We start from the raw sequence: 26,257 nt of genomic DNA on the forward strand, positions 1-26,257 counted from the left end.
TTTTATAAATATGTAAGAAACACCATTTTTTTTTTTGCACTTTTAATAAAATATCATTCAAATTATTTTATAAATATGTTAGTATTTTAATAAATTACATATTTTTCTTACCATGTTGTTAAATAATATATATATATATATATAGAGGAGTGACAATTTATATTTGCACGTTCAGAACATGTTGAAACATTAGTATAAAACTATTTATGTCAACCTTAACTCATTTCATTTAATTAAATAAGTAAGACTCATTAATCCTAATATATTAATGAGAAATGCTTGGCTTCATTAAAAAATTAATCTTTTGTCTATTTTAATCCTAAGTAGCATGGCTCATTTTGAAATTAATAGATTTTAAACGATAAATTAATAGATTTTCTGAAAAATGGGTCATGTCACCTAGGATTAAAATGGCCAAAAGATAAACTTTTTAATGAAGCCAAGCATTTGTCTATATTAGTTTCGTGTTAAATTTGTACCCAATTTACGAGTCGTGTTAAAAACTTTCAGCCATTAAGTAACAGGTTTAGTCAACATTTCTTATTTACATATGAGATAAATTAAATTTAGGGTTAAATACCTTATTGCCCCATGTGGTTTAATTTCCTTTTTTTTTTTTGGCCTTCTATGGCTTACTTTTTATCACAGGAAGTATCTCTAGTTTGCTTAAAGACAGAGATGGTACTTCCATTAAAATTTCGTCCAAAATTTGATGGAACACCACATCTGCATCAATAAGAAACTGACACGTGTCCTTATAATTAATTTAAAAAATATAATTTTTTTAAAAAAATTAAAAACATTAAAAATTATATATATATTTTTTTATTTTTTAAAAACAGTTTGGGCCCCATTTTGGGGTGGCTTTGGCCATCAGGCCACCCACAACTTGCCACCCCCACGCCCAGTTGGGGGTGGCAGGAGCCAAAATGGATGGCCGAGCACCCCCTTTGCCTCCTTGGGGGTGGCCAAGTCACCCCCAAATGGCTGGTTTGGGGAATATGATCCTTTTTAGTTAAAATAAACTAGAGAATATTCAATTTGTTATAGTGGATGTGTATTTTTGTCTTTTCAATTTTTGAGGAACAAAAATACCCTTTAATTATAACTACTGAATATTTTCCTTGGGGGCTCGATCACTCCCACGGTCGGATGGAGGTGTTCGAGCCACCCCCAATGGGGTTGGGGGTGGTTTCAGCCACCCCCTTTAGCTCATTGGGGGTGGCTGAGTCACCCCATTCTTGGCCACCTCCAAAATTTACTTTACTTTACTTTTTTTTTTTTTTTTTTTTTTTAAAATTTAAATATGTTTTTTTTTTAAAAATAATTATAGGGATACGTGTCAATTTTTTATTGGTGCTAATATGGTGTTCCGTCAAATTTTGGATGAAATATTGCCAGAGGTACCATCTCCGTCTTTAAACAAACCAGAGATACGTCATATGAAAACAAGTAAACCTTAAGGAGTAAAAAATAAAGAAGATAAACCACAAGGGCAATAAGATATTTAACCATTAAATTTAAATTATCCCTCCAGCTAATTTTTTTTTATAGAAAAAATCTTAAGCTGATAAAAATAATAAACTTAATTATTTTTAGATTAATATTTCAATAGATTAATATTTAAATTATCCCTTCAAAAGAATCAAAACAACGTCTTTTTATTAGACTCCAGTGTAGATGTGAGCGTTTGAAAGTGATGATAGAACACGCATGGCTGTGAATGTGTCTCTTGCCAGGAAACTCTGTTACCCTTCTAATTTAACATCTCTCTATTCCCTTCCCACCAAAATCCGACCGTTGGACCCAGCAACGGTATCACCATTTGAATTTCCCGTGCCTGTTTCCAGACAAGCCTTCGATCCCCACTCCTTCTACGCGTCTCTCATCGATAAGTCGACGCACAAGAACCATTTGAATCAAATCCATGCACAGTTACTGGTCTCCGGATCGCAGGATGATAGGTTATTGATAACTAAGTTGATCAACGCGGGCGTGGCTTTTGGAGAAATTCGTTATGCGCGTAACATATTCGACGAATTTCGTGACCCGGATGTGTTTTTGTGGAATGCGATCATTAGGGGTTATTCGAGGCACAATATGTTCGGTGATGTGATTGAACTGTATTTGAGGATGCAAGTGGCAAGCGTGAGTCCGGATTGCTTTACTTTTCCGTCAATGCTCAAAGCTTGCTGTGGCTTGCCGGCTCTTAGAATGGGTTGCCGGGTTCATGGGCAGATATTTAGACACGGGTTTGAGTCGGATGTATTTGTGCAGAATGCGCTTGTTGCATTGTATGCAAAATGTGGTCAGATTGGGCCGGCTAGGGTTGTGTTTGATGGATTATGCGATAGAACGGTTGTCTCGTGGACTTCCATCATTTCTGGGTATGCCCAGAATGGTGATCCGATGGAAGCGTTGAGAATATTCAGTCAAATGAGACAGAGCAATCTCAAACCAGATTGGATAGTTCTTGTGAGTGTTCTAAAGGCTTATACTGATGTTGACGATTTAATACAAGGGAAATCTGTCCATGGTTGTGTCATTAAGATGGGTCTTGAAGATGAACCAGACTTGCTAATTTCACTCACTGCCATGTATGCAAAATGTGGGCAGGTGACAGTTGCGAGATCGTTTTTTGATCAGGTGGGGACACCGAGTTTGACTCTGTGGAATGCCATGATTTCAGGTTATGCAAAGAATGGTTACGCTGAGGAAGCTGTAGGGCTATTCCGTGAGATGATCTCTAAGAAGATAAGGATAGATTCTATAACTATGACATCTGCCATTTTAGCTTGTGCCCAAGTGGGGTCCCTTGAATTAGCCAGATGGATGGATGATTATACCATGAGGAGTGAGTATAGAAATGATGTTTTTGTCAACACAGCCCTTATTGATATGTATGCAAAATGTGGAAGCGTAGATTTGGCTCGTATTGTTTTTGATAGAACAGTTGATAAGGATGTGGTTGTGTGGAGTGCCATGATTGTGGGATATGGATTGCATGGTCGTGGCCGAGAAGCCATTGATCTTTACTACACAATGAAGCAACACGGGGTATGCCCCAACGATGTCACTTTTGTTGGCCTCCTAACGGCGTGCAATCATTCAGGCCTTTTAGAAGAGGGATGGGAACTTTTCCACCGCATGAGAGATTATGGCATTGAGCCTCGCCACCAACATTACGCTTGTGTGGTTGATCTTCTTGGACGTTCCGGCCATTTGGAACAAGCTTATGATTTCATCATGAAAATGCCTATTGAACCAGGAATAAGTGTATGGGGAGCACTTCTGAGTGCAAGCAAGATCTATCGCCATGTGGCATTGGGAGAATATGCAGCAGAGCAGCTTTTCACATTAGACCCATATAATACAGGGCATTATGTGCAGCTTTCAAATCTCTATGCTTCAGCTCGTTTGTGGGATTGTGTTGGAAAGGTACGCGTGTTGATGAAGGAGAAAGGGTTGAGTAAGGACCTTGGGTATAGTTTGATTGAGATCAATGGCAAGCTTCAGGCATTTCTTGTTGGAGACAAGTCACATCCAAGGCATAAGGAAATTTCTGATGAGCTTGAGAGGCTGGAGAAGAGGTTGAAGGAGGCAGGATTTGTCCCACATACAGACTCTGTACTTCATGATTTAAATTATGAAGAGACAGAGGAGACTATCTGTAATCATAGCGAAAGGATAGCAATTGCCTTTGGGCTCATTAGCACTCCTCCTGGAACTACGCTTAGAATAACAAAGAATCTTCGGGCATGTGTAAATTGTCATTCAGCGACCAAATTTATTTCGAAGCTTGTTAACAGAGAGATAGTTGTTCGGGATGTCACTCGTTTCCATCATTTCAAAGATGGATTCTGTTCCTGTGGAGATTATTGGTGAGAGGGAAGGCTAGGTGTTCATGTTACAGTTTCTTGGGTTCAGTGAAGCTTCATGCGGATCAAGGAAGCAAACAAATATTCCACCAGCTACACCTCAATTTGGTATGGAGTTGAAAGTAACTTTTTTGTGCATAATCATTTTGAGGGGTAGACTTTACAATTCTAGCATATATGAATGGCACTAATCCCTAAAGAAAATTGCTCACGGGAGTAGTGGTGGGGAGGATAGACTTCATGTTAAATTATATTAAGGAAAATAATATCAAATACCAATTTGTCACTGAGAGAGGTCTTAGCCACTAGATGTTATTTCAGGTTATATATTGAAATTTTTGTTACACACACGTGAATATATATTGACATATCTTGCCTAAATCAATAATAACAATGACCAGTATAATCTGCCATATTTTGGTTCAGTAACTTAAGAGACTGAAAAAAGAGAAGCTTGAGTGTTCCCAAGTGTTCTTAGAAGAGAAGTGGAAACACAATGGTATGAGAGAAAATCATTAAGTGAATATATTAAATGAATATGTAATTTCTCACTATCTTGTCTCCAAGAAAACTCTTTTAAGAGGCAACCCCACAAAACTATCACCCATGGTTGTAACTCTCTTATTAATTATGCTACTGGATTTTTTTTTAGTGTACAGATTATGAGTTATTATTCATTTGAATGCATTGACATGATAGTTGTAAAGTAATATTATTCGTTTTGAGCATGTTTTGCTGCTGTAAATAATTGAATTATTTTATGGTTTGTTAGCGGTAGAACCCCTAATTTGTTAGTTAACTTGATTGGCATTGGAGCTTGCATAAAATGTATAGTGTAATATGAGTTGATGGTTGCCATTTCTTGCAATGCTGACAGTCGCAATGATATGTAGTCTGGGAATTCGATTTCTCCATCCTATTGCATATTTTCCAATACTAGAAGTGGTCTACTTGGGTAAAATCCTCTCACCGTCCTCATATCATTAGCTTGGTAGTTTGGTTTCTGAATCATAGGTAAACTAGTGCACACCCAAATTAGTCTTGAAACTATGACCCTTCAGATAATACATTGTTCATATGATGTACTGGTTCTTGATGTATATCATAGTTGTAAGCCTGTGCTTCATGGCTTATACACTTGATCCTAGTCTTCTTGAGTGTATCAATATGTGACTCAGCGACTCCTCAGAGACATGCTCACAGAGGAAATTGAGGTGCCTTAAGCATCCCACTGTTAGTATGTGTGTTCATTTAGAGCCTATAGTGAAGACTTAATCCTATCTTCCAGAAAAGAATACATTAAGTCACAAAACATTTTTATTTTAAAGTTAGGATAATCTTACTTAGTCCTCAATGTTTCTTTTTGATAAGTAATATTGTTTATATAAAAAAAAAGCCCAATGTGCCTCTAAGTACACAGAAGGTATACATAGGAAAACCTGCAAAAACCCACAAAAAGAAGACCCCATACAAACCTTAAAAACCAAAGAATCCTAAGCCTGATGCCCCAAAACCCACAAAAACCCTAAGTACAAAAGGCAAACCTACACCACCTTGCCATTGACCCTTCTATATCCATGGCCTCTAGCCTCAAAATTAATAGAGCATTACAAATTTTTGAGCTCCCTCTTTCCCTTAATCTTTGGAGTAGAAACGTCATTTTTGGGCTCCCTCTCCTCTTCAATGAATGAAAAAAGATACAAAAGACTTTTCTCGTCACCTCCACAAGACAACCCCGCAATGGGAGCGAACTTCACCGAATCGAGCACCACCGTGGAATAGTCCTCCACCCCTTCACCGGAGTTTCCTCTACAACCTCGGCTAGCAACTCCTTATTCTTATGCAACTGCTTAGCTATCTTATCCTTCACTCTCCGAGAATACCCCAGTTGAGACTTGGAGATAGAGGAATAAATAGCAGTAGGCTTGCTCAAATATGGCAGAAATAGGGCCGTAGGCCTCAGAGAGGAATAGTAGATTACCCACTTTTAACACCCTATTACGATTAGTCCTCATGGCTGCATTATCGACACCGAGAGACGATTGTAATGGTCATTGATGGATGGCTTATGTTTCTTGCAGGGCACGACTGATAAAAGGGCCTTTCTGGTAGTTGCTCTCCCTTAACTTAAGATAAGAAGAACGCCTGTTGAAAGTTGGCTCTAATGTAATGTCTCACACTTGACAAGGGCCCCTAAGGCTGGCTCCACTTCATCCAATTCGGAATCATTTACCGGATAGAAAGAAAGTGTCCGCGAGCACTGAGAAAATATGAAAACAAAAGAAAGGTTGAATGCTCCCTCACGAAAAAAGATTCATCTATAGGCGAATTCCCTACTGCCTTCTTCCCAAAAAATGAACAAGCATACATATACTATCTATGCACTCGTTAACAACAATATCCTTAAAATATCCTCTTCCAATTCCTAATTAGTAAGTAAACATTTGATTTCCTCCAATACATCAAGTTTGTAAGTAAAAGTTTTGTGTTGTAAAACTATGTAAATTAAATTTTGTATTGTAAAACTTCCAACATACATATCTATGAAACTACAGTATATTAATACATACATGAACCAAATATTATTTGTAAGAATTTAAGTTGCAATCATTTTGTTGTGATCAACTAGAACACATTTATTATGTTTCTAAGCGAATGCATTTATTGTTTTTGTTAGATCATGTCATATATATTTTGGATGACTGAACTATACATAAACAAAACTTGTGAATTGAACATAAATTACAAGAAGCTCATAACTATAGAAATTAAAAGGAAAAAAAAAAAAAACACCCAACCACACATTATATTCTTTGTTTTTATTTATATCTTTGTAGTGTTTGATTTGAGCAAACATTCGGATTATATAAGTGTGGAAAAAAAAATAAGTGTGTAGGGATGGAACATTGTTTATATTCTTTACCAAAAGATTTTAAAGACAAATGATTAACGTGGTAAAAAAAAAAAATCTATTTTTGTAAGTATGTAGGAAATATATCATTAAGAAATAATCTAAGCTTTATTTGTTTTTTTGTTTTTGTTTTTGGGTAAGTTATGATATTAATGTGTTAAATTACCACTTGTCCCAAAAGTTTAAGCTGATAGAAAGAGATGAATTTAATCATTTAATTTATATTTTAACATAAGAAAGTTTATGCAAAATAGACAATTTGACAACTTATCCAAAGTTAACAACAATATCCAATTTGATGTTGTGAGAGCTGGGTAGTGTCAACATATTTCATGAGTATTTGAAATAGTTGGAGATGTTGTAACGCCCCAACTTTTTTTTTTTTTTGAAGTGAACCAACTTTTAAGTAAGCCGTAAAAAAACATTATTTTAATTTCACATGGCATTACTACCTTTACATATACTCATAGCGGAAGAAAAAATATATATATATATATATATATATATATATATATGTATATATATATATATATTTCTTTTTTTTTTCATTTTCAAAGATACCATAGTATAAAAATACAGGAGCTTTTATCTAAAATTACATAATCTAAATAAACATAAATTTAATACAACTTCATAAAAACTACCATTGTCTTATCGCCAAAAAAAAACAAAAGATGGCACAAAGCATTTTTACTAATACTAATTACAGACTCATACATGAATCAGTCCTTCAAAAGGTGAGAGGCCTATTGCAAGCCTCATCAATATTTGTACCACAATTTTAAAGGAAGAATGTGTTAGTCCACCACTCAACAAATATAAAACATCATTAGTTCAAAGCTTCCCTTTCCTGAAAACTTGTTGCATTAAGATTACTTATAAGTATCGTGCTTTCATGAGCACTAATGCTGCGGCAATCATCTTTCTTTCCGGGGTCCCCTCTGCTCGATACCTTTGTATTCACATCAAGGATGCGGGAAAGGTTGGTTTCTCTATGTTTATTTATCTACTTTTTGTTTTTTTACCATAGGACAAAACTTTATAATTAGTGGGATTTAGTTTATTCTTTTGATATACGGTTACATCAATTTAATTAGATGATCCTGATGAATAGTGAAAAGATGAGGGGAATTTCCTTGAAAATTGATTAGCACTGTTTTAGACAACCATGCCATTTGATCCTTATAACCTCTTCTCTGTTATTTATTTTTATTGGGGGTGAGGTGGGGGGTTGGGGGAAATTATTAGGTTATCCTAAACTTAAACTCTTCTTCAACAAGTCAGACTTTTTGATATCAAGTTAAATTGTTACTTGTTCCAAAAATTTAAGCTAATTTAAGCTGAAAAGAAGAAGCGAATTTAATTAATAAGCTAACGCTTATAAATAAAGTAATTTTTTTTGGGTGGATTCAATGGCAATGATGTTTGTTATGTGTACATTGGCTGTCAATTGTTTTTTTCTTATGTAGGTTTTTCCAAATATACACTTTGAGGGTTGTCTTCCATTTCCATTTTTGAACCTGAGGACCTTGGAAGTTCATACTAATTTGAGCAAAATTGAAATCCCTGGAATAGTATGCCTGCTCAGGAATGCTCCCTTACTTGACACTCTCAAACTTGACATTTTTGATCATTTTCTGCCAAGAAGAAGTGATCATGTGAGTATCATACATAATTTAATGGGAAAACTTCATTTAGCCTTCTTGAACTTTTAATGCATTTGTAATCGCTCTTCTAAACTTAAAAAACTCTTAATTTAGTGTATCCAAACTTAATAAGTTTGCAATGTCACCCTTATTGTTAAGGTTTGGAGTTAAATCGATAAAGAGATGGAATGTCTCTTATACCGTTGTAATATATATATATATAAGAGTATTTTGGGAATATTTACGCCATTTGTTGAGATTATTAACAAAAAAAAATTAACGGATTAGTTTAGATCAAAAGTTAATGCTGTCAACTCTTTCAACCAACTTTCAAGGCAGATGCTTCTGTTTCTAATTCTAACAAAGTTGAGCATACATTATTTGCAATTGCTCCAATCAATATGAAAATGAAGTTAAGAAACAGCAGAGAAATCCAAGGATCAATGGTTAGATTTGAACAGTCAACCTATTCCATTACTCGTATGGTTAAAAATATGTGTCTTACTGCAAACTGTTCAGAAAAGTTCCACCTTGTGAGGAGGGAAGTGAAGATGCCAAAGAATTGGTGAACCATCCTCTGCCTATGGATTGAGACAAGTGACAACGTCGGACGGAGAGGTACACAGATTTTCATTAGTTATTTTGGATAGAAAATGTCACCATTTTCCCTTGGTAGGGTGTATTATTGTCTTTATGGGACGACACAGACATGCACACACCTTATTTCAATTTTCTAGTAAATATTAATGGATTGTCTGATTTGCTATAAGTCTAACCCCTTAATTCGAGTCTAAGACAAATATGCAAGCGAGATAAGACAGAATGAATAATTGATCCGGACCCTAAAAACTTTATTCATATTGGTTTGTGTTGCAAAGCATCTAGCAGAAAAAGGTTTTATTTATTTATTCAGTGTCTGGGTTCATTTTACAACCTCCACCATATGCACCTGCTAAGAGGAGGTTATTCAAAATCTGTTCTGCTCGGTTTAGCTGCCTTTGCTGAACTTACTCCCAATTTAGGATTCAATAGTGTCGTTGTAGAAGAGATTGAAAACAAAAGAACTTGTCTCTCTCTTGAATCCTTGAACAATGCAAGGAAAAAAAAAAACTTATACTGTATTTTGGAATCCCCCAACTTTTCTTTGCCTCCCTCCCCCCCCCCTTCCTCCTCTGAGGCTCTACCCGCCTCCTTTGTAGCTAGAGCAGATAAGATGTTCGGTGATGATGCTGTTGAGTTGGATTGAGCAAGTGGTTTTCCATCGCAATTGTATATATATGTTGTTCCTGTTTTGGTGATGTATATAGTTAGATCAAACTATATATGTATTTGTGATAATAGAGATAGTTTGATTGTTTGTTGAGACTGGTTTGTTTGTCTTGTGGCAGATGGATATTTCTTTTGCATATTTGTGTTGTGTTGGAACTTTTTTTGGATGTATCAATGTAGATATGGAGGATGGATAGTTCTTTTGTATATTTGTATTGTGTTGGAAGTTTGGAACTTTTTTTGGAGGATGGATATGTTAATTGTTTATCAGGTTAACAAGTAAATCCGAATAAATTTCGGGGATAATTAAATATAAGGGGGAGCAAATTTTGTCTTTTTTTCTAAATTACCTATTTTACTGACATGGCAGAAACCTGACACGTCAGTAATTATTGACGTGTGAGCCGTATGCTATGTCAATATTTTTTGACATGGCCGTTTCACTATGTCAATAAATTTTGTGACGTGGTGAAAATGTTGCGTCAAAATTTATTGACGTGGCATTACTACCACGTCAAGAAATTTATTGACGTGGTTTTACTACCATGTTAATTAATATGCCACGTCAATAAATATTTACTGACGTGTCAGAAATTGGCATGTTAATTAATATTTATTAACGTGGTAAAATGCCACGTCAATAAAGTTATTGGCGTGGCAAAATGCCACGTCAATAAATATTGACGTGGTGAAACTATCACTTAAAAGAAAAAATTTGACTTGCCAATTTTTGACACGTCAATAATTTCTGACGTGTCGAAACTGGCATGTCAAAAAATTGAAAGTTTTGACCCATGCTTTTTAACATTTCGCACATGTCAATAATGACACGTCAGAAAATGTTTTTGACGTGTTAGTATGCTTGACATGTCAGAAACTCTTGGTCAATAAAAATTCGTTTTTTTGTAGTGATCATACACAGCTCGGTAACCACATCTAGCTCCTCCTGGATATCAACTAGACTTATAAAATAGCATGTTTGCAGTTTCTATACTTGCTTATAGGCTCTAGAACACGTGTTTTACTGTGTCTACAGTATTAGTTACAAACGCAATTATAGTAAATTGTGCTACATTGATGGGGATAAGATAAGGTCGAGTTGGAATGTAATTCCAACTCATTAGGATTAGAATGTTAGGATTAGATTAGATTATATTTATTTGAATTTGAATACTTTAGGTGTTATCACTCTACTTCTATTTCTATTTAAAGACCATTTTGGTTATTAATGAGATCAGAGAATGATTTAGTCAAATTGTGGTTTTTTCCTACTCTGAGTAGAGTATTGTGGTGTTATTCTACCCTAAGTGAAGAGTTGTAGTCTCTCATACTCAAAATAAGCTCTCAAATCCCATCTCACGTAACAACTCAACCTTATCTTATCCCTATCATACATAGCTTTCTTGGTGGGAAGTAGATGTTATTGTTGATCCTTGATCCAGCTAATTAATGCCCCTTGAGTATTGAAAGATTTGTGCAATGAATCTTTGAAAATGCTATGTAACAGTTCGGTTCTAATAACAACGCTTAATAAAAGCAAATATGGAAAATAAGAGAAATTGATAAAACGAATTGATTATTGAACTAGGTATTTCGAGGATACCTAAACCTCCCGAGTATTCGAGGACTCTTCCTCCAGTTCACAATTGAACAAATGTCTACAAATCTACTAATTACATCTCAAATGAAGCTATTTATACATCCTCCCACAACTAACACTTCAACTAACTTCTCAACTAACTAAACTTACTTATCTAATATACCTGTTACACTACACGCCTCTTCAAAGCACCGCTTGAAATAAGCCAAGCTCCATTGGCGTAGCCTGATATAAGGCTTCTCAACCATTCACACAAATCAGATCATTGGCGTAGCCATATAAAAGCCAAGCTCAATTCCTTTGCTGGCAGCCTTTGAGCCATATAAATGGCTTGTTACATCCCTTTCCTCTCCAAAACACCTTGGTCTTGTTCACAGGTGTCGAACAGTGCCCAGCAGCTTTGCCCAACAGTTCCTTCTGCAAGGCCTCATCAATCGTGACCCCGCGGCTTCATCTTGCACTGAAACACTGCAGCTTGGGCGTGTAGCAGCTTGCGTCTATATTTCCACGTCATTCGATGCCTTCTGAGTTTCCACCTATTGACTCCTCTGCCTTTGAATCACCATCTAACAATATAAGTTTCTCTATTTGTTGATGCTGTGAATCTTGTGAAAATCGTGCTTGAATGGCTATACAAAATTCATACCAAGTAGAAAGACCACTGTATAAGTCGAGTATCGGATTAATTAAGAAAATTATTATTTTTAATTAATTAATTATGAGGACACGTGTCAAATTGTGATTGGTATTGGCGTGACGTTCCATCAAATGGAGGGACCATCTCCTTCTTTAAGCAAAGCAAAGGAACCTCCTGTGATAAAAAAATTAAGCTTATGGATCAAAAAATAAAGAAGTTAACTACATGGGTGAATGAAGTATTTAACTCTTTAAAAAAATAACAAAGATTAGATGTTTTTTTATAGGCTAAGCATCTCCTAAATTAACTAGGTAAAGGAAAACAAACTTAATTGGAAAAAAAAAAAAATCATAATAGGAAAAAGGAAAACCCAATCCTTATATTAAAAAGAAAAAAAACCCAATTCTTATTAAAAAAAACAAAGGAAAACCAATCCTTGTTAAAAAAAGGAAAATATAATTCTACTAGAAAAGGGGAACCTGATCCTTATTAAAAAGAAAATACAAATTGACTTCTACAACGAAAAAGTTAGGCAATTGCAGCGTGTGCTTCACTAGGGGTGATGTTTAAAACCGTCTAACCGCAACCGCTAACCACTATAACTGTTAACCGCTAACCGCCTAACCGTTTTGAAAGCAGTTAGTAAAAACTGCTAACTGCCTAGGCGGTTGCGGTTAGTGGTTAGTGGGTTTTGGAAATCCGCTAACCGTTAACCGCTACCCGCTAACCGCTTTTTTTTTTTAAATATAATATATATTTATATTATATATACATATATTTCCTATAATAAATAACAATAAGTTGTGAGTTTATGAAACTTTTTTTGGTTGATTGAAATGGAGCTCAAGCTTCAAGTTCAACCATGTTCGTTTTTTTTGGTTGCTTGTGAGTTTCTGAACTTGCTTGTGTTTTATTTTATTTCTATGTGTGAGTTTATGAACTTGTTTGAATTTATGTATAACACTACAAGTGAAGTGATGATTTTGTGATTTTCTTGTAATTTTATTTGTATATTATATGATATGTAGATTTGTAGAAGGTGACCAACAAGGTTTTGGTATATAGCAATTTTTAATGCTAAAATGGCCATGAAAAGGGGAAAAAAAAAACGTTTAAAATGAGAAAAAAAAATGTTTAAAGTGAGCCAAAAACCGGTCCAAAACCGGTATAAAAAAAACAGCCCAAAAAAAGCGGTTATCCCAAAGCGGTTAACCGCTAACCGGGTGGTTAACCGCCTAGGCGGTTAACCGCTACCCGGTTAGCGGAGGCGGTTAGTAAAAAATTACTAACCGCCTAGGCGGTTGCAATTAGCGGTTTTAGCCACTAACCTCTAACCGCAACCGCTATTTCACCCCTATGCTTCACATACGTTGGGTTGGGCTTTTCAGTTTTCTCTATCCCTAATAAGACTTTCACGTTCCAGCCCTCCCTAATCCAGTTAATCCACCAAACCCGTACAGCCATGGAAACCAGGGTATCAAGGGGAAGAGAGCTTCTTCTCGAGGAGGCGGTGGAAGATAAGGAGGACAGAATAAGCAATCTCTCAGATGACATTCTGCACCACATCCTCTCCTTCTTGCCCGTTCAATCCGTAGCGAAAACCAGCCTTTTATCCACAAGATGGAATTATCTCTGGGCTACGACCCCTTGTTTAGACTTCTCCGGGTTTAGCATAAAGGAGAAAAGGCATGAAAGAAAAGGAGAGGACATGGAGTTGATAAAAAGAAAAGGAGATGACATGTTTTTGATAATAAAAACAGTATTGGCTGGTCGCCATCCAAACTTCAACATAAAGGTTTTTCGGTTTAAGGGAAATCTGGGTTGCGCTTATTTGCGTGATTGCATTCGTCAAGTGGTACGACATAGCGTTGAGGAACTCGAGCTGGACGTGTCGATGGGTGGTGAAATATGTTATTTGCCTACTTGTATTTTCAGTTGTGATTCACTAAAAAGTTTCACACTGAAAACCCAGGACGACCGAGTTGCATCATTTAGATTTTACTCGTATAATGTTACAGGAACCAGTGGCCTCCGTTCATTGCAGGCATTGTCACTGAAACACGTCAATTTTATGGACAGTAATTCCGCTGCGATATTTTCGGGTTCTTCATTCCCTGCTCTAAAGAGATTGACTCTAAATAATTGTATGGGAATAAATCCGCGTCTAGATATTGGTTGCCGAGAGCTTGAAGATTTACAAGTTGAAGATATGAAGATAAATTACCTGGACATCTCAGGTGAAAGACTAAAGAATTTGCGAGTGATATCTTCCTATCTCACTCGCAAGAATGGAAGTTGGGTGAAGATTTTTGCTCCGAATCTGGAGACTTTTTGCTGGGAAAATAATCAGATTCCTGAGAAATGTGAAGTAGTGCACAGCTTCCCTTTCCTGAGAACTTGTCGGATTAATATAGTTGGTACTGGTCATCCTTTCATCCTTAATGCGACAATCAGCTTTCTATCCAATCTCGTCACTGCTCCAGACCTTTATATTGACATCCAACAGTCGGCAAAGGTCAATTTCTGTATGTCTATTTATCCTACTTTTTGTTTTTTCCCTTAAGCGGTATATCTTCTATATATGGTCGTTTTTTTAAGGTCAATTTAGATGATCCTGAGAAATAAGTAAAAAAAAAGTTGCTATATATATATATACTAAAATCCTGGATGGAAGTGCTGGTTAAAGATTTTCAACTGATGGAAATAGATGAAGACCAGGTGCTGAAAGGAAAGAAATAGGAGGATAGTGGAGGTGAATTGAAGAGAGTACAAACAATATCTCATTGCTTTATTGATCAACTGCACTCTTAATCTTATAAAATAGCTTTATGCTATATTGTGATACTTAACTAGTCAAACTATTACCTTTGGTTATGTTTTTATTAAACCTTAGGTGAAAATGTGTGTAGCGTGTCCACGTATTGTTCTAGAAACTTGTTTGTAAAAGCTTGCTTTTGTTATGTATTGAAGAGCTGCTGAAAGCAGAAAATATAGAAAAAGAAAGAACCAAAAATAATACAAGAAGAATGTAGAAAATTTCTTGAATTTCCTCTGTTTTTTACTCTGCTTTGTTCTCATTTTCTGCAGCAGGTTTTTCTCCTTATTCTCCTGTGTTTCCTTTGTTTAATCTACTGCCCATTGTATGGAGTCTTGCTGGAACATCCAGCCAACAATTACCAAAGATGTTATATATATATTCTTGATCCTTGATCCTGGATATTAGGAGAGAGATCCCACTGGCTGTACATGCAACATATTATATTTTGTTAATTGTTTTATGTACATCGCATTGTGATCACTTACTCAAATTTAAATTTATGGATTTTTTTTTTTTTTTTTGATGCAGATTTTTTCAGCTATACAATTCAAGGGTTGTCTTCCATCTCCATTTTTGAACCTGAGGACCTTGGCAGTTCTTACTGGTTTGAACAAAAGTGAAATCCCTGGAATAGTTTTCTTACTCAGGAATGCTCCCTTACTTCACGCTCTCAAACTTGAAATTGTTGGGTTTCATTATGTGAGTATCAAACATATATAATTTAATCCTTAATTTTTATTTTATTTTTTTAATGTTTTGCACTTCTTAATTGGACACTTAGGAATTTAGGTTGTTGGCATATCTTACAAAGGTAAAATGTCAGTATTGCTGCATTTATTGACTTGGGATGGAGATAAATCCACCAAAATCCCCTGCCTCCTGCGGTAACTATTGTAGTCTAACATCTGTTATTTTGATGTCTTTTCAGGAATGCAGCAGAACTTCATTGGACTACTCTAGTATCATAGAACAATTATGGGAAAATGAAGCTCAAGCTTTGAGATCCTTCTTCAATCACCTAAAGGTGTTAAAAATTCATGTTCAATTTTTGGTGTGTGAGTGCGTGATTATTGCTACGAGATTTCTGCTAGAACAAGGGAATGCCTTGCAAGAAGTTGCTCTTACTTCAAACCACTATGCCTGGAAGGAAGAATCTATTTTTGGCTTTCTGAGGGGGTCTCTTCATGCCAAAATATCAATTGATTAAGTTGTTTTTGGTTTTATTAATGTTCAACCATGAGAAGAGGACTGAAGTAGAATTGATCGGTTACAATCCAAGTTTGTTGACAATGCAAATTAATATTGAAAACAAAAGTTTGCTTGGCAATTGCTAATAAGACGCCAACCAATGCAAAATAAACAATTACAATAGGTAACCTCACAAAACCACCAGCCATCGTTTTAAATACTCTTCTACATTTTTGTATGAAGTCTGGAGCATGGAATCCAAAGACACATTGTGTGGATAACGTGGGGGGTGTATTGAGGAGTTGACGTGCAATATCAGTTAACGAAGGGACGGAATTAATGAGTGTATCAATTGGTAAACAAGTCTGAACAGTACAACGTATGTCTTTAGGTGTTGAGCTGGTTTTTAGTCTATATTTGAGCTTTTGTAAGTCTTGTACTTGTACTTTCATGTAGCAAAACCATTTGAGCTGGACTAGGTCCAGTAGTTTTCCCATTTGGTTTTTCCAAGTAAACCATCACATGTGCAGAATCATCTGTAATGATTTCTTAGATCATCTGTTTCATATGATTATATCATCTGTTGTATTTATTAAAAATATAACATGCTTACAATGATCATTATATATTTTGAAATATGCTTATTGTACTTTAATATTCAAGCTATTTAGTTTCTGCAATATTTATATCTTGATTGGATAGCATATTGGATAATTTTGATTGTTTTCTAAAAGGTGTATAAATTTGTTGACATTGTCATTTGTCACCTATTCATCCCCCCCTTAGTCTTAGAAATTGCTAGGCTATATATATATATACAGCGCAATCAAGTTATGAGCCAGTGATATTTACCTCTTTTTAATTCTGAGATTATGTGTTATATATTATTCATTTGAATGCATTGACATGATAAGTGAAAAGTTATATTATTTGTTTAGAGCATGTTTTTCTGTTGTAAATAATTGAAATATTTTATAATTTGTTATCTGTAGAATTAACTACCAATTTGTTTGTTTACTTGATTGGTATTAGAGCTTGTATCAAACGTGTAGTGTAACATGAGTTGATGGTTGCCATTTCTTGCAATGTTGACAGTTGTGGATGATATGTAGTCTGAAAATTCTATTTCTTCATCCCATTACGTATTTTCCAATACTGGAAGTGGTTTACTAAGATAAAATCCTCTCACCATCCACATATCATTAGCTTGGTTATTTGGTTTCTGAATCATAGGTAAACTAGTGCACGCACAAATACCCAACTTAGTCTTGAAACTATGACCCTTAGGATAATACATTGTTCATATGTATATCATAGTTGTAAGCTTGTGTTTCAAGGCTTATACACTTGATCCTAGCCTTCTTGAGTGTATCAATATGTGACTCAGTGATTCCTTGGAGACATGCTCATGGAGGAAATTCAGGTGTCTTAAGCATCCCACTGTTAGTATTTTGGCTCATTTAGAGCCTATAGTGAAAAACTTAACCCTAGCTTCCAGAAAAGAATACAATAAACCACTTAACATTTTCATTTTAAAGTTAGGATAAGCTTATTTAGTCCTCAATGTTTGAGCTGGCCTCCTGCTATTAACATTTTCAGTTACTTTGTGGCATAGTTTAGATCAAAAGTTAATGCTGTCAACTCTTTCAACCAACTTTCAAGGCAGATGCTTCTGTTTCTAATTCTAACAAAGTTGAGCATACATTATTTGCAATTGCTCCAATCAATATGAAATGAAGTTAAGAAACAGCAGAGAAATCCAAGGATCGATGGTTAGATTTGAACAGCCAACCTATTCCATTACTCATATGGTTAAAAATTTGTGTCTTACTGCAAACTGTTCAGAAAAGTTCCACCTTCTGAGGAGGGAAGAGAAGATGCCAAAGAGTTGGTGAACCATCCTCTGCCTATGGATTGAGACAAGTGACAACGTCGGACGGAGAGGTACACTGATTTTCATTAGTTATTATGGATATGAAATGTCTCCATTTCCCTTGGTAGGGTGTATTATTATTGCCTTTATGGGATGACACAGACACGCACACACCTTATTTCAATTTTCTAGTAAATGTTAATGGATTGTCTGACTTGCTATAAGTCTAACCCCTTAATTCGAGTCTAAGACAGATATGCATCGGAGATAAGACAGAATGAATGATTGATCTGGACCCTAAAAACTTTATTCATATTGGTTTGTGTTGTAAAGCATCTAGCAGAAAAGAGGTTTATTTATTTATTTATTTATTTTTTATTTTTTATTTATTTTTTTTTTTTTCAGTGTCTGTGTTCATTTTACAACGTCCACCATATGCACCTGCTAAGAGAAGGTTATTCAAAATCTGTTCTGCTCGGGTTAGCTGCCTTTGCTGAACTTACTCCCAATTTAGGATTCAATAGTGTCGTTGCAGAAGAGATTGAAAACAAAAGAAGATGTCTCTCTCTTGAATCCTTGAACAATGCAAGGAAAAAAAAAAACACTTATACTGTATTTTGGAATCCCCCAACTTTTCTTTGCCTCCCTCCCCCCCTCCCTCCTCTGAGGCTCTACCCGCGTCCTTTGAAGCTCTATCCATTGGCTCTGGTGATTATCCGAAGGGCTTCTCTCTTCTTCTACCCTCTTCTCCTCTTTCTTTATATTTTACATTTTTCTTTTCACGGTTCAGCCCCTGCCGGACCCCCCAACCTCTTTTTTGAAGTTTTTGATTTGGTTTTTTCAAAACCAGATCTGTTTACTTCAAGAAGGTCCACCCTTACACGTGCTACTCCACTGTGCTCGTGGGTCTGTCTGCATTCCTACTAGCCTTGTCTCCGTTTGGCCAACACACACTGGCAAGTATATCTTACTTGATAGTGCGTGTTTCACACGCACCACCACATGAACAGCCATACGCCGCGCGGATGCCTCCGTTCCTCCTCTCCTCTGCATACCACCACTGCTGCTGGTCTCCTGCCGGTGAGTGGCTTGCATGTGGTTGCCTTCCTTCGCTTCCTACCCCTCTTCTTCTGCCAGGATGATCTTGATGAATAAGTGAAAAGATGAGGGGAATTTCTTTGAAATTTTTTCCATTTTTGGGGGAGATATCAACTGGACTGTTTTTATTTTTATTTTTTGCTGAACGAAAATCCTTTTATAATTGCAAACTAAATCTTTACAACTCACCAGGTATCAACCTGGTTCATGCTGCATAAGCAGTAAACCAACCTGCAATAGCAGGAAATTACAGCAAGGTAGCTCTACAACTGCATAAACAGGAGAAATCTAACCATACAAATCTTACAACAACAATCAACCAGACCTCAAAAGGAAACGAATACAAAACTCAAAACAGGACAATCCTAAAACACAGCAACAATCAAAGATTATCCACTCTGCATTTTAGACTGCTGTACCCAATATTTCCTGAGGCAGATTCCAACTTCTACACAACTCCATATTTTCGAGGCTTCTCTTAACACGACATTTTGGCCTCATTCTAGCTCTGATTTTTTTGAGATTATTCCTCTGCAACCACAAGTGGTATACAACTGCTCCTAAACTCAACTGGCATAAGCTCTCCTTCATTCCCTTTCCCTTCAGATCTTTTATTCCCCACTCAATACTCCGATCCCAACTTAAACAAGGATCATCAATCAAACATTTCCTCAACACTTCTCTCAACACCATTCTACTAAAACTACAATTAAAAAAGAGGTGTTCTCGACACTCTATGCAATTTCTGCAAAATTAACAAATCACATCTTTAGTAAAACCTCAGTGTAAAAGATTTTCTCCAGTTGTCAACCCATCTCTAGCAACCAACCAAAGTATAAAAGCATGATTAGGAATGGTTAAAGAGAACGAGATCATTCTCCACCAAGGAACAGTAGGTAGCTTCACTCTCAGAGCCTCCCAAATGTCTGCAGAAACATATATCCCCTTCTTTGAACAGGTCCATATTGGTTTATCATCTTTACCAAATTCAGGTTGAGGGAATTGACTTTGAATTTCAACCACATCATCGGATTGAGCAGGGGGCCATTTCCAATTCCCTTCGGTGATAACAGCAGACAACTTAGTTTCCACAATACTCCTCCTGGATATCAACTGGACTTTTAATCTTATAAAATAGCCTGTTTGCAGTTTCTATACTTGCTTATAGGCTCTAGAACATGTGTTTTACTGTGTCTACAGTACTAATTACAGTCGCAATTATAGTATATTGTGCTACATATCTTTCTTGGTGGGAAGTAGTATGACAACGGCTGCAATTTTGTCTATCATAACCAAAGATGTTATTCTTGATCCTTGATCCAGCTAATTAATGCCCCTTGAGTGTTGAAAGATTAGTGCAATGAATCTTTGAAAAGGCTAGCTAGTTGGCTTTCCTTCTCAAATCTGGTTGTTAGGAGAGAGATCCCACTGGCTGTACATGCAACAGATTATGTTTTGTTATTGTCTTATGTGCATTGCATTGTGATATCGATCACTTGCTCAAGTTTAAATTTGTGGAATTTTTTATTTTTTATTTTCTCTCTGATGCAGATGTTTTCAGGTATTTACTTTGAGCTGGGTGGTCTTCCATTTCTATTTGTTAACCTGAGGACCTTGGACGTTCATACTGGTTTCAACAAAATTGAAATCCCAGCTGGAATAGTATGCATGCCTACTCAAGCATACTCCCTTACTTGAAATTCTTCTTCTGCTGTCAGGAAGTGATAATATTGTGAGTATCAAACATAATTTAATCCTTTGAGTTTAATACTTCTTTTTTGACCTTTACGTATTAGGGTTGTGTGTATCTTGCAATTTTAGTCTTAGATCTGCTGTTTTGATGTCATTTCCAACATGGGGACAACTCTGGTTACACAGAAGAACAATTATAGGAATCTGAAGCTCAAGCTTTAAGATCCTTTCCAGATCACCTAACAGTGTTGAAGATTCATGCTCATTTTTTGATGTGTGAGAGCGTGATTAGTGCTACGAGATTTCGGTTAAAGCATGGAATGTCTTGCAAGAAGTTACTCTTAGTTCAAATGACCGTGAGTAGAAGGAAGAGTTTATTTTTGGATTTTCGCGGGGTTTCCTTGTATCAAAATAGTGCCTGATTGGGAGTGCGATTTTAAAAATTGCGTTTGATAAAACATGTTAAATTTTTTTTTTTTTATCAATGGAGTGTTTGGATAACATTAGCATATAATTGCAATTTTATGGCCAAATTATTAATAAGGACATTTCTTTATATCAGTAAAATAACTAACATCGTCTATAAGCCTTCATTTTTAACACCTCTGCAAAATAAAAAAAAGTATGACTTATAATTCGACATTACCTTTGAGTTTTCTACTTAGGCAATTATATTTTGCTATATTACTTGTTTGTATATGCTTTTTTGTTTTGTTTTTGTTTTTTGTTTTTTTTTCTCAAGACATAATCCAAATAAACATATAATAGAAATAGAAGAAAAATCCATCAAATTAAACTAATAATGTTTATGAAATTTACCTGTTACATAATTCACCAATAATTTAAATTAGTACTTGATAAATCATTAAAAAAAAAAAAAAGGGTAAATATCGGATCACTATGCAGTGTACTGTGCACATCACTGCGCATGATCAATGCACAGTGATCTGGAAAAAAAAACTCTACTGCACTGAAAAAAAAAAAAAAAAAAACTCACGGTCACTGTACACATGACTGAGCAGTGCTCAGTGATCGAAAAAAAAAACCCTTATTGTGCACTGTGCAGGAAAAAAAAATTTGCTCGTAGAAACCGCGTCAAGCACCGTAAACACATAAAAAAAGCACACAAACCACAGAAAACAACATCAACCTCCATAAACACCAAACGGTAGAGAGCTTTACAACAGCAGAAGAGTTCCACGGAGAAAAAGTGTTTTGTCATTTATGATACGAAGGAGCACTAATGTAATAGACTTACTTTTTGAGTGCAAAAGTACTTGTTATTGGGAGGGCACCAAACAGCTGGTAATTATATATATAGAACGGAAAGAGAGCGTTGTGAGAGAGGTGCTACAAAAAAATAGTCCATCTCATTTTTATTTAATGCTTTTTTATTTTACATGTTTGGAGGACTTGTTCGGTTGCCGAGTTGATCTTCTCGCTTGACTTGCAGAGGGTCTTGGCAGTGGGATAGAGAGTCTGTATTCCCCTTTTGCTGAAATTTCTTGATCAAGAAAAGATATGAAATAAAGTGTGTTTGCTTTCTTAGCTGCCTATTTTACCTTTTTATATCTACCTTACATATGTGCTGTACAGAACACTCATAAACTGAAGGAAACTGTTTCGGTAGCAAATAATGCATGTTGGGCCATTGGGGAATTAGCGGTTAAGGTATGTTAAACTCTTTATACTTATTCGATAACTCTTAGATGTTGCTGGCTTTTGGTTTTTATACTTATTCAATAACAAAAATGAAAAGCTTTTGAGGGAGGATTTTAATTTTATTGAAGTTCAACTATTATTTTTGGTTCTACTATATATGGAAATAGTAGTTTTTAATATGAAATTGTGAACTGCTAGATTGTAAATTGTTTGGAACTTCTTTTGGATGAGGGCTGCTTAGGTTGACTATTGCAGTATTGTATTGCTGACCTTAGGTTGATTATTGCAGTATTGTATTGTTCATATAAGTTGATTTGTTTGTTTTCTTCTTTCTTCTTATGCTTATCAATGTGTTGTTCATATAAGTTGAATTGTTTGTTTGTTGTTTTTAGCAAATAGTGGTTGGTTTATTACTTTTCCACCGTTTTGTTTCCAACTCTTGGTGTGCTTGCATCAACAAGATCAATATTTTCTTTGCCTTGTATTATAGTGATAGCAAATTCATAAATGTTCTTAATCATTTTTTACCTTGGCATTCACTTGTGGTTTTTCTATTTGCAGCAAAATACGACGTTGCTATATCAACGGCATGTGCTGGACTTGATTCTATTGTAGTGGAAACAACCAGTGCAGCCCAAAGATGTGTTGAGCTACTCCGGAGGGAGAATCTTGGTGTACTCCGGAGGGAGAATCTTGGTGTTGCAACTTTCATGATATTGGTAACTTTCAATTTCATATTATATAATATTCAGGAACTTATACTGTCCTTTAAAACTTGAAAGACCTTGTTTACTTAGAAGTTGGGTGCTACATTGGTCTAGTTGGATCCTAGGACACATGACTGAAAAATATCATAACTTGATGACAGGAGCTCTTGGATTGAAGCTTGGACAAAGCTGTGTGCATGATTTTGATTTCTCCAGTTTATATCACTTCAGATTAGAATTACCAAAATATAGATTGTTCATATACAATCGATGATGACCAGGTGCTGAAAGGGAAGAAATAGGAGGATAGTGGAGGAGAATTGAAGAGAGTACAAACAATATCTCATTGCTTTATTGATCAACTGCACTCTTAATCTTATAAAATAGCTTTATGGTATATTGTGATACTTAACTAGTCAAACTATTACCTTAATTTGGTTTTGTTTTTATTAAACCTTAGTTAGGTGAAAATGTGTGTAGTGTCAAGTGTGTCCACGTATTGTCCTAGAAACTTGTTTGTAAAAGCTTGCTTTTGTTATGTATTGAAGAGCTGCTGAAAACAGAACATGTAGAAAAACAAAGCACCAAAAAAATACAAGAAGAAGAAGAAGAAGTTCAGTGTAGAAAATTTCTTGAATTTCCTCCCCTGTTTTTTACTCAGCTTTGAGCTCATTTTCTGCAGAAATTCTGCAGCAGCTTTTTCTCCTTATTCTCCTGTGTTTCCATTTTTTAATCTACTGCCCATTGTATGGAGTCTTGCTCGAACATTTAGCCAACAAGTACTAAAGATGTTATATATTCTTGATCCTTGATCTGGATGTTAGGAGAGAGATCCCACTGGCTGTACATGCAACAGATTATATTTTGTTAATTGTTTTATGTACATTGCATTGTGATCACTTGCTCAGATTTAAATTTATGGGATTTTTTTTTTTTTGTTTTTTTGTTTTTTTCTGATGCAGATTTTTTCAGCTATACAATTCAAGGGTCGTCTTCCATCTCCATTTTTGAACCAGAGGACCTTGGAAGTTCTTACTGGTTTGAACAAAAGTGAAATCCCTGGAGTAGTTTGCTAACTCAGAAATGCTCCCTTACTTCACGCTCTCTATTGATTAAGTTGTTTTTGGTTCTCTTAATGTTCAACCATGAGAAGGAGACAAAAGAAGAATTGATTGGTTATAATCAGAGTTGGTTGACAATGCAAATTAATATTGAAAACAGAAGTTTGCTTGGCAATTGCTAATAAGACCCCGACCAATGCGGAATAAACAATTACAATAGGTGATCTTTGTCAAATAAAATATTGCAATTAACAAATGATTATCAAATCATAAATACTCATTAACATATATACCAATTTGTTGACGAAAAAGAAAACATTATTGACTTAAGGAAAAATTGCTCAATGATAAGCAAACGAAGGTGTTAGGTTTTATTGATTGACTCATTCAGTATTGAAACAATATTTTATGTTTTAAGGATATTAGCTCGTACTTAGGTATGCAGTCGAAGAAGCTGAAGAAACTGGTCATAGAAGACAAAGTATAGAGTTTTTTTTTTTTTTTTTTTGAATTGGTTTTCATAAATGGCCAAAACAGAATATACATTATCAGGACTTGGCTCCTGCACATTAAAAGGAAAATCCTCTTTCCACTCTCTGCCCTCCCCATACATAAATGCGGCTTTTGCTATACGGTGCGCTACCCTATTGGCTAATCTGCTAACATACTGAACCACCCACCCCGTATGTTGGACAATCTCTGCTTTAGCAGCATTCACAATCTGCCCATAGGTTGTCCAGCAATTGCCTTCGTTGTTTAGAGCTCTAACTATCTCCATCGCATCCCCCTCAAAAACTACATTTTGGTAGTCCATACGCCGAGCATAATTTACCGCAGTCCATGCACCGATCGCCTCAGCCGGGGGAGCGTGAGTAATGGAGCACTTCGTAGCACACTGTATTGCCAAAACCTTCCCTGTGTGGTCACGTACGATCACTCCGACCCCCATTTGGTTTCGACTTTGCTTTATCGAAGAGTCCCAATTGATCTTGACATATCCCACTGGAGGTGGGACCCAAGAGGCACTGGAGTTGAGGGGGGGTGCCACGACCATGCTGATACTTCGTTGTGTAGCATTGTTAAAAGCCGCCACCTGCTCCTTTGCCTTGCGAATCAGATAACAATTCTGCCATTCTAAAAGAAGGGACGGCAGTTGAGGATCCCTTTCCATTTAGACTCCAGTGGAGGTGTGACAGTTTGAAAGTGATGGTAGGGAAACTCTCTTTAACCTCTCCATTCCGCTCCCACCAAAATGGGACCGTTGGACCCAGCAACGGTAACATCATTTGAATTTCCCGCCCCTGTTTCCCACCAAGCCTTCAATTCCTACTCCTTCTACGCATCTCTCATCCATGATTCGTCTCACAAGAACCGTTAATCCATGCCCAGTTACTGGACTCCGGATCGCAAGATGATAGGCTATTGATAACCCAAATTCATTAATGCGAGCTTGGCTTTTGGAGAAATTCGTTTTGCCTGTAACATATTTGATAAATTTCGTGAGCCGGATGTGTTTTTGTGGAATGCGATCATTAGGAGTTATTCGAGGCACAATATGTTTGGTGATACGGTTGAAATGTATTTGAGGATGCAAGTGGTAAGGGCTTTACTTCTCCGTCAGTGCTCAAAGCTTGTTGTGGCTTGCTGGCTCTTAGAATGGGTTGCCGGGTTTAAGGGCAGATACTTAGACATGGGTTTGAATCGGATGTATTTGTATAGAATGTGCTTGTTGCGTTGTATGAAGCGTTGAGAATATTCAGTCAAATGAGACTGAACAATCTGATATAATACAGGGCATTATGTGCAGCTTTCAAATCTCTATGTTTCAGCCCGTTTGTGGAATTGTGATGCAAAGGTACGTGTGTTGATGAAGGAGAAAGGGTTAAGTATAGTTTGATTGAAATCAATGGCAAGCTTCGGGCATTTCTTGTGGGAGACAAGCCACATCCAAGGCATAACGAAATTTCTGGGGAGCTTGAGAGACTGGAGAAAAGGTTGAAGGAGGCAGGATTGTCCCACATACAGAATCTGTACTTGACTTGATGATTTGAATTATGAAGAGACAGAGGAGATTCTCTGTAATCATAGCGAAACGATAGCAATTGCCTTTGGGCTCATTGTACAGAGAGATAGTTGTGCGGGATGTCACTCTTTTCCATCATTTCAAGGATGGATTCTGTTTATGTGGAGATTATTGGTGAGAGGGAAAACATCTCT

At 36.1% G+C, this 26,257-nt stretch overlaps 3 protein-coding genes and 1 long non-coding RNA gene across 5 annotated transcripts; 3 read left to right on the forward strand and 1 right to left on the reverse strand.

Annotated features, from left to right (window-relative positions):
* The first annotated feature begins 1,676 nt into the window (after positions 1–1,676).
* On the forward strand, positions 1,677–15,367 carry LOC132181451 (pentatricopeptide repeat-containing protein At3g12770). 2 transcript variants are annotated; one of them, XM_059594684.1, is made up of 3 exons: positions 1,677–3,986; positions 8,955–9,053; positions 15,288–15,367. In XM_059594684.1, the coding sequence occupies exon 1, from the start codon at positions 1,714–1,716 to the stop codon at positions 3,883–3,885; it is 2,172 nt and encodes a 723-aa protein (XP_059450667.1). In that variant the 5' UTR covers positions 1,677–1,713; the 3' UTR covers positions 3,886–3,986; positions 8,955–9,053; positions 15,288–15,367. The 2 variants fall into 2 exon arrangements, with proteins under 2 accessions (XP_059450667.1, XP_059450666.1); XM_059594683.1 differs by lacking the exons at positions 8,955–9,053; positions 15,288–15,367 and adding an exon at positions 5,960–6,402.
* Positions 13,404–15,966, forward strand: LOC132181668 (putative F-box/FBD/LRR-repeat protein At4g03220). The gene is made up of 3 exons (XM_059594906.1): positions 13,404–14,456; positions 15,288–15,458; positions 15,688–15,966. Exons 1-3 carry the CDS (start codon positions 13,404–13,406, stop codon positions 15,964–15,966), a joined length of 1,503 nt encoding a protein of 500 aa, XP_059450889.1.
* A 918-nt stretch (positions 15,967–16,884) lies between these two features.
* LOC132181453 (uncharacterized) lies at positions 16,885–24,204 on the forward strand. The gene is made up of 5 exons (XR_009440251.1): positions 16,885–17,891; positions 20,470–20,650; positions 22,207–22,281; positions 22,834–22,991; positions 23,942–24,204. It is a non-coding gene; the product is annotated as an uncharacterized LOC132181453 (long non-coding RNA).
* Positions 24,205–24,473: 269 nt separating this feature from the next.
* On the reverse strand, positions 24,474–25,211 carry LOC132181669 (uncharacterized). Its single transcript, XM_059594907.1, has 2 exons — positions 24,585–25,211; positions 24,474–24,494 (listed from the first exon to the last, which is right to left on the reverse strand). The coding sequence occupies exons 1-2, from the start codon at positions 25,209–25,211 to the stop codon at positions 24,474–24,476; spliced, it is 648 nt and encodes a 215-aa protein (XP_059450890.1).
* Positions 25,212–26,257: the final 1,046 nt, after the last annotated feature.

The sequence above is a fragment of the Corylus avellana genome, chromosome ca5, assembly GCF_901000735.1.
Source record: "Corylus avellana chromosome ca5, CavTom2PMs-1.0".
In the NCBI taxonomy this organism is placed as follows: domain Eukaryota; kingdom Viridiplantae; phylum Streptophyta; class Magnoliopsida; order Fagales; family Betulaceae; genus Corylus; species Corylus avellana.

Bases quoted from the DNA above. Each gene is read 5' to 3' on its own strand.
- LOC132181451 (XM_059594684.1), top strand. From the start codon at position 1,714: ATGGCTGTGAATGTGTCTCTTGCCAGGAAACTCTGTTACCCTTCTAAT.
- LOC132181668 (XM_059594906.1), top strand. From the start codon at position 13,404: ATGGAAACCAGGGTATCAAGGGGAAGAGAGCTTCTTCTCGAGGAGGCG. The intron at 14,457-15,287 runs GTCAATTTCTGT...TTTTTGATGCAG, and splicing joins ACATCCAACAGTCGGCAAAG to ATTTTTTCAGCTATACAATT. The intron at 15,459-15,687 runs GTGAGTATCAAA...ATGTCTTTTCAG, and splicing joins AAATTGTTGGGTTTCATTAT to GAATGCAGCAGAACTTCATT.
- LOC132181669 (XM_059594907.1), bottom strand. From the start codon at position 25,211: ATGGAAAGGGATCCTCAACTGCCGTCCCTTCTTTTAGAATGGCAGAAT. The intron at 24,495-24,584 runs GTATATTCTGTT...CAGTTTCTTCAG, and splicing joins AGGAGCCAAGTCCTGATAAT to CTTCTTCGACTGCATACCTA.